Genomic DNA, 8142 nt, shown 5'->3' with positions numbered 1-8142 from the left:
CAGGGCCAGGAAGGCCAGTGCATTTCTGAGGGGAGGGCGGTGCAATGAGGGGTGGGCCGTGGGCCAGGGCTCGCTCTGGGGGCTGGGGTGTGGAGGCTGAGTGAGGGTCTGGGAGGGGCCCTGCGTGAGGAGAGCGGGGCTGCAGCAGGCTTGGGCCTGAGACCCCCGGGCTGGGGAAGGGTCCCGGGGCCCGACCACACCCCTAAGTAGGGAGGTGGGGTGGCTGAGACAGGGCCTGGCTCGGGTGTGAAGGGAAGCAGAACTCATTACCCCAAATGTGCCTCTTTGCCATATTGATTACTTTAAGCTGCTTATTTTTAAGCACTAGGACACCTGGGAGAAGCTCTGAAACTGAGTAGAAGTCAGCCTTTCGAAAGACATTTACACGTACAAGGGAAACCTCCATGCAAGTGTGTCTCCTCTTGTGTGGGGATGAGGGGGACGGCCCCATTTCTAGAGACTCTTGTGGATGGAGAAGCTCCGCAGGAAACCTTACCATTGTTTGTGTGCTTTTCCTTGTCACCTCCCAGAGGGGCCTCTCTTCCCCACCCCGCAACACCTTCTGTCTTTAGCTGGAGGTGGCATTTAAGGTGGTGGCTCCAGCATTTCGGGGAGTCACTCAGTTTTCCTGGGTCTCTCCCATGTATACAGGAGGTATACGTGTTATTCAACTTTTATTTGTTTTTCTTCTGTTAAACTGTCTTTTTATTACAGTGGGGTCTCAACCAAGAACCTGGGAAGGTAGAAGGAAAGTCTTCTGCCCCTTCCAGCCTCTGGGACGGGAAGCTCCCTCCAAGCCCTCAGCCTTCCTCCCACTCACGCTGGTGTAACCTGACACTCGGTGGTTCTCATCCCGCCTCCTAGGACCAGCCCATCCCCAATTCCCCAACTTCCAGGAAAAGGAAACTTCAGTGAAATCGAAACTACTGGGGAAAGGGAGGACCCCTGAGAGTCTCCAGGCACCTGGATCACAGCTGCCTCACGTCCACCATGAACCACACATCCCAACCCTTCTTCAATGGTGCCCACAGCGGGATCCCCCCGAACTATGAGATGCTCAAGGAGGAGCACGAGGTGGCCATGCTGGGGGCTCCCCAGAGCCAGGCCCCCGTGACGACCACGGTGATCAACGTCCGCAGCGAGACCTCGGTGCCCGATCACATCGTCTGGTCCCTGTTCAACACGATCTTCATGAACTGGTGCTGCCTGGGCTTCGTGGCATTCGCCTACTCTGTGAAGGTGGGTGGGCGCCTGGGGGGTTCTCCAAGGAAGTGTGTGTGAGCCTGGAGAGGCCCCCCCTGCCTGGCTGGCATGTGGGGTGTGGAGAGCCCTTGTGTGTATTGTTGTGTGTGTGTGTGTGTGTGTGTGTGTGGCTTGGGGGATCATTCCCAGTGAGAGTTCACAGCGAAGCTGCAGGGGTGCACATGGGGATGGGGGGCTATGTCTCCACCATCCCAGGAAGTTCTCCTTCCTAGCCTTGTGAGAGAAGTTACATCCTTCACACTTCGGATTCAGACCTCGAGTCTGGTCCAGAAAAGAAAAAGGTACTGAAAGGACACTGACCCCTGGTGGGGTGAGTGGCCAGCAAAGGGGACAGAGCAGAGGGAGGGTGAGCCCTGGGGCCTCCCGGAGAGGCTGAGAGTCCGTGAGGAAGCAGATCGAGGCCCCAGGAGGGGAGGGGGGCCCACCAGGCACTGTCCTGCTTGGGCTCCGGGGAACGGGCAGGGGTGGGTCCCCATCTGGGTGAACGGGCCCTGGGGGACGAGCAGGGGAGGGCCTGAGTCACAGCACCTGGCTGTCACCTGGCCCAGCTCCAGAACCCCTCACCGTCTCTTCTCCCCCAGTCTAGGGACCGGAAGATGGTGGGCGATGTCATTGGGGCCCAGAGCTATGCCTCCACCGCCAAGTGCCTGAACATCTGCGCCCTGGTCCTGGGCATCCTTCTGATCACCGTCTTCATCGTTATTCTCGCCACTGGCTCCGTGATGGTTTTTCAAGCAGTTTCCCAGCTCATGAAGGATTATGGAGGCCACTAGTAGCTGCCGGCAGCCCGAGGCCGTCACCCCTTTTCACTGCAGTTTATACACGCATCTGTCCACAGCTGAATGAAATAAAGCATTTGTATGTGAGGGTGTTGTGTGTTTTTGTTTTGTTTTGTTTTGTTTTTTTGCGGTACGCGGGCCTCTCACTGTTGTGGCCTCTCCTATTGCGGAGCACAGGCTCCGGATGCGCAGGCTCAGCGGCCATGGCTCACGGGCCCAGCTGCTCCGCGGCATGTGGGATCCTCCCGGACCGGGGCACGAACCCGTGTCCCCTGCATCGGCAGGCGGACTCTCAACCACTGCGCCACCAGGGAAGCCCGGGTGCTGTGTTTTGACCTGGGGAGGGGGCCCTGTTGAGAGTCCCAGCCTGCCCCTGAGACTGAGCCCCTCCCCCCCGTCCCATCTGCTCTGCTGCTGAGTGGGACCTGCCAAGTCCTAAGGCTTTGCCTGTTTTTGGCCTCGAGCTGGGGCAGCAGCAATTGGACAGGGGTTTGGGGTGGTGCCTTCCTCTGGGGAAGGGTCATGCCGGGTCCAGAACACCCTTGACCCTGTTGACGAAATACAAAACAAAACAAACGAAGCCCGCAAATAAGAAAAGAGTTTATTTGGAGTTTTAGGATTTGCAATCGGAGAAGTGCAGATTCAAGTAGCAAGTCAAACGTGCTGCGAGGAAAGTACAAACGCTGGGGGGTTCTAAACACAACAAAGACATTCCAGAGAAGTTACGGGGCTTGTTTTACACAGCGGATCGGGGCTGGCAGGCACTGGGTCACGTGTCGGCAGCTGATTGGCTGCTAAACTGAGGCTTCCAGGGAGTAAAGACAACAGGTTCCAAGTGGTCCCAGGACTGCCAGGACGTGTCCGCAGTGGCTCCCCTGCTCCCTTGCAGACCCTTTGACATGTGTCTCCACTTTGCTGTTCCTGGTCCATGGCCCCAAGGACCCCGTCAGCTCAGGAAGGCTACAAGAGTGCACGGGCCACCGCTGCAGAGACAGCCCCCAGGAGGAGGAGAAACCCCTGCCCTGCCCCGGAAATCAGCCCCCATCCCTGGTTCTGTCAGGCCTCTAGATGTGTGGGCACTTGGGGTGCCCCAGGGCAGACCCTGCCCACAACCAGCTGGGCAGGTGCGGTGTAAGGTGGGGTGGCCCTAGCCTCCCCTTCGTACCCTGACACCCGACCCCAGCTGTGGATCCCCTCCCGACCCGCACCCACGCCCCTTTATCTGTCCCCAGCTGCAGTCCCCTGACTCCAGGAGATGGCCGAGGGGCTGGGGTCTCAGGGTGGCCATGAGGGAGCCCCTCTCCCCGGGGGTCTGTCACACGTGAGCAGGGAGGGGACAGCCCCAAGGAAGTCCGGGAGGAGGGGAGGCTGGCAGACCTGCCCCTCTGGATTGGGAAGGACTGACTCCAAGGTGAGGAGGGGCCCGCAGCCAGTAAAGCCCCGGAGTCCGGCAGGGGGCGCTGCCCAGCGACTCAGACCCCTGCTGGGTGGGCTGGGCAGGTGGAAGCTTCCCGGACCAGCAGCGCTCAGGAAGGGAGCCAGGGGCGAGGCCAGGAGAGATGTTCCTCCCCACCACCCCCACCCCGAGCGCGCCTGTCCTGCTCTACCCTCACTCCCTCGGGACCAAACCTGGGCGGGGCATCTTCAGGAATCCTAAGGGCGGCCTTCCTCCAGGCCAGACTCCAGGCAAAGCTGGTCTGCCACCTAGCAGGATCCTCACCCCAAATCCGTGAAGATTGACGGGGTTACACTCAGTGCCACCCACCCTTCGCGACTGCTGTCCACCCGACAGGGGGATGTGGGACGTGCCTAGTCAGCCAGCCGGGGTCGGGGGTTTGGGGGTTTGGGGTCACACGTCTGTCCCCCCACCCCCTGCCTGGGAGAGTGTCCTTCCTGGACTCAGAGAGGCAGGTCCTCCAGCCTCCCCTCCTCCGGGAACCAGCTTCCCTGGGGCCTAGCCTCCCGAGCTCACATGTGGGACCCAAGAGAGAGCGGGCAACCTCGTCTGAGTCACCGTCCTCCAGGGAGGACCCCAACCTACATAGCCCCCGAGGTAGGGCCTTGTGAGGGTTTGGGGTCTAGAGTCCTAGGTGCCAGGACGGAAGGAAATCCACTGTGAAGAGTGCTGAATTCAATGAGAGCCGGACAGGACCGGACCTCAGCCCCGTGAGGGAGCCCAGAAGAGCCTGGATCCCCAAGAGGCCTGTGGAGAAGGGTCACTGCCCCAGCACCAGCCTGTGGCTGCCTGGACTCCTCCAGCCTCTCCTGGGTGATGCATAGCACACCTGGGATACTGTGCAGGGCGCGGTGGGTCAGCCGGTAGGGTGCGTCCCCTGCGCCCACTCCCTCTGGGGCTCAGAGACAGGAATACCTGCCTGGGGTGCCCCTCCCTGTATTGGACTTAGGCGGGTCCCCACCTCCCCGTGTACAGCCCAGGCTCACACCCAATGCCCCAGGGTCCCCAGTGTCTGTGAGACACTTCCACCTAGCAGGGCAGCCACGTTTGCGTGGGAGGGAGTGGTCTTTCCTCTGGGGGTTTCTGTCGACCGGGGCGGGGTCACCAGCTCTGCTCTGGGCTTCTGCTGTCAGCCCACAGCTGAGCACTCTGTGCTTCCCCGAGGCAACCGGGGACTCACAGCAGTGTCCCCTCTCAGGGGACATCACAGCACCTTCACAGATGAGTGCACTTTATTGAATTCAGCTGTCCACAGCTCTGTCTCCATAAATTGCTGTATAAAGGGGTGGGGGGAGGGGGCGGGCCCACAGCCCCAGGTGCAGGGTCGGCCGTGGACGGTGGAGGAACTGGGCTGCCTCCATGTCCAGCGGCTAGTAGCCTCTATTATTCACCATCTGTAAAGCCATCTGGTAGGCTTTCAGGTAAGCAAACACCAATCCAACGATCAGAAAGATGCCCAGGGCCAGGGCACTGATGCTCAGGCACTTGGCGGTGGAGGCATAGCTCTGGGCCCCAGTGATATCGCCCACCATCTTCCGGTCCCTAGACTGGGGGAGAAGAGACGGTGAGGGGTCCTGGAGCTGGGCCACGTGACAGCCAGGTGCTGTGACTCAGGCCCTCCCCTGCTCGTCCCCCAGGGCCCGTTCACCCAGATGGGGACCCACCCCTGCCCGTTCCCCGGAGCCCAAGCAGGACAGTGCCCGGTGGGCCCCCCGTCCCCTCCTTGGGCCTCGATCTGCTTCCTCACGGACTCTCAGCCTCTCCGGGAGGGCTCACCCTCCCTCTGCTCGCCCTCCCTCTGCTCTGTCCCCTTTGCTGGCCACTCACCCCACCAGTGGTCAGTGCCCTTTCAGTAACTTTTTCTTTTCTGGACCAGACTCGAGGTCTGAATCCGAAGTGTGAAGGATGTAACTTCTCTAATGAGGCTGGGAAGGAGAACTTCTTGGGGTGGTGGAGACATAGTTCCCCCCCATCCCCGTGTGTGCCCCTGCAGCCTCTCTGTGAACTCTCACTGGGAGTGATCCCCCAAGCCACAGGTTCCACAGTTCCCTTGAATCTGCGTCTACGTCTACTTGGGAACTGTAAGTGGCGGTGCACAGTTTCCCATCCACGTGGAGCCCCCAGGCTGCGGTCCTCATGTGTGGAGTTCTGCTGGTACAATCCTCCACGAGTCCTCAGACTCCACAGTAGGAACTGTTGGTGTTTACCAGCTGGAGTCAGACTGGGTCTGATTTAAAAACTGAACGGGGTTTCGAAATGAACTAGGTCCAATTTAAGCTGGACTGGGTCCAGTGCAGGTCCTGGCGAGTAAAATCTTAAGCAAAAGCTAACAGCGAATGCGAAATTTGCAAGTTAAAAAAAAAGGTGCAAAAATTGGTAGTGCAGGTGGAGCATTTAAGAGCTGTTAGACCACTTGTCTCCTAACCCAAGGACTCCCATGTTAGGATCAGTTGATCGTGGAACGGGTTATATTGACTCCAGGTCACCCACCAACGTCAAGAAAATTTCCGAGCAGCGAGATGCACCACGAACCACACACAATGTGCATCCCAGAGGCACATCCCTTTGAGGTTTTAGTTTGGCTCAGAGAGAACCCAAGGCTTAGCTAGAAGAAAGGAACTTGCCACCTGCCGGCACAGCCGTTTATTGTATATCTAAGAACTGTTGTCCCAGAAGCTGTAGATATCACAAAAATGGGAAAAGTCTTACTAAAACAACCTAGAATCACAATGGGCGTTTATAAGGACTATTCCAATTAGATAAAATCATTTAAGAGGTGTACTGGAAAGCAAAGTTTCCCAAATCAAACAGAGCAAATGGGATACCTGTTTTTATTGGTATGTGGAAGCTTCCAAAAGCCTTCAAAATTCCAAAATACCTTCCTTAAAAAATTATTTGCAAAAAGCTAATGAAAATTTAAAGACACAGGTCACAATCAAAAGTCCACCAAAGCATTCACATTACAGCTACTACAGCTCCAAGACCAGACACCTAGGGGCCCAGGGAATGATGTGTCAGTTGTAGTCAACTGTGGCAATGGAAAAGAGATTGTCCTCAAAGGGGATTTTTCAACATCAACTCGAATGCCCTCCTATCTATCCCCAAAGGAGGCCCCATCTAGGCCCCTCCCAGAACTGATGGGACTCTGACGGGTCTCGGGTAAACTGCTACACTATTCCCTTAAACAGCCAAGGAAACTAAAATTAAAATTAATGCAAAACTGGAGCCTGCACAGGGGATCCTGGGAAAGCTGACAGAAGCCAGAGAAAGGTGAGGGTTCTTAGCAGAGTCAGCTCTCCTGTGTCTTTGTCTTTATTGCCCGGTCGAGAGAGGAAAACAAAATGTCATGGTGTTCCTTCCTTTCCAAACCAGACCTACAGATTATGGATCCTTTCTCTCCCAAGGACTGCTGTTGTCTTCTTGCTTGTCTCATTTTGTGTCCTAGGAGGGTGGCTTGGCTTTCTGCCTGCCTGGGACATGCAGGTTGTCAGCTCTTTTTTTGGCTGTCTTTGAGAGTGACTCTGGATCTTGGGGAGGTGGTAACCTGTACACCTTCTTTGAGGATGCCTCTTGGGTCCATGGAGTTGTTTGATATTGCCAGGAATATTTACTGTTTGTCCTGGCTGAGACCTGACAAGATATTTAAAAGGATACTCTAGTGTCGATGAAAAATTAATCAAACTAAGAAAGAAATGGAAAGTCTTATTTGAGCCAAATTTGAGGCTTATAACCTGGGAAGAACGTCTCAGAAAGTACAGAGAACAGTTCTGCCCATTAGAAGTCCAGGCACAGTTACATAAGTTTTTTGAGACAAGAGCGCTGTACATTAAATGACGCGTTATTGACAGTTTACACGATCCAGAGCTCAGCGACAGCGTGGCCCCTTACCGGGTCAGGAAGGGGTGTTATCTTTAAGGAGCTGCCTTGCTGACGGGTGAATATTGCTCTTTATGGTTGAACCAATATTTCTGCCGATGGGGGAGGTTGGTTGATGTGTAATGTCGATACACAATTCGCAGTGCAGGGAGGGAGGAGGCCAAAGGGCAGAGAAGATTTTGTATGTTTAAGATTTTCTTGTCTTGCCATAAAATGTGAGTTTAACTTCACACTAGGATCAGAAATTTGGCTATATTGGAAGCTGATGTTCAAAGCCTGATAGAAATTTTTTAGGCCTCCTCCCCTAAGCTAAATCTACCAAGAGGAAGGGAAAAACCTCCTAAAGCTCTTGGGAAAGGATTTAAAAAATTTTTTTTGCGGTATGCGGGCCTCTCACTGTTGTGGCCTCTCCCGTTGCGGAGCACAGGCTCCGGACGCGCAGGCTCAGCGGCCATGGCTCACGGGCCCAGCCGCTCCGCGGCATGTGGGATCTTCCCGGACCGGGGCACGAACCTGTGTCCCCTGCATCGGCAGGCGGACTCCCAACCGCTGTGCCACCAGGGAAGCCCTTGTAAAAGGATTTATGAGTGGATCAACCTATGGTGTCATTTAAGTTGCAACCCAGTTCTTTGAGGAATTAAAAACAAGTGTCCTTATCTTACAAATCTTTGGAAAACCAGAAATGTGGCTCCAGACACAGTTCAAAGTTCACCTGTTTCTTAAAAATTTGGAATCTGAAGTTGTGACCTGTGAACATCACAGGAAGGA

The 8142-nt window shown here is 55.8% G+C and overlaps 1 protein-coding gene across 1 annotated transcript; it reads left to right on the top strand.

The window, feature by feature from the left end:
* Positions 1-866: 866 nt before the first annotated feature.
* On the top strand, positions 867-2129 carry LOC111170306 (interferon-induced transmembrane protein 3). Its single transcript, XM_022565347.3, has 2 exons — positions 867-1239; positions 1845-2129. Exons 1-2 carry the CDS (start codon positions 991-993, stop codon positions 2034-2036), a joined length of 441 nt encoding a protein of 146 aa, XP_022421055.1. The 5' UTR covers positions 867-990; the 3' UTR covers positions 2037-2129.
* The last annotated feature ends 6013 nt before the right edge of the window (positions 2130-8142 follow it).

This window comes from Delphinapterus leucas, chromosome 7 (genome assembly GCF_059928025.1).
Source record: "Delphinapterus leucas isolate spDelLeu-1000000601 "Yukka" chromosome 7, BTC_Dleu_Yukka2, whole genome shotgun sequence".
In the NCBI taxonomy this organism is placed as follows: domain Eukaryota; kingdom Metazoa; phylum Chordata; class Mammalia; order Artiodactyla; family Monodontidae; genus Delphinapterus; species Delphinapterus leucas.
The sequence above is the reverse complement of the archived record's forward strand: the minus strand, read 5'-3'. Positions and strand labels throughout refer to the sequence as shown.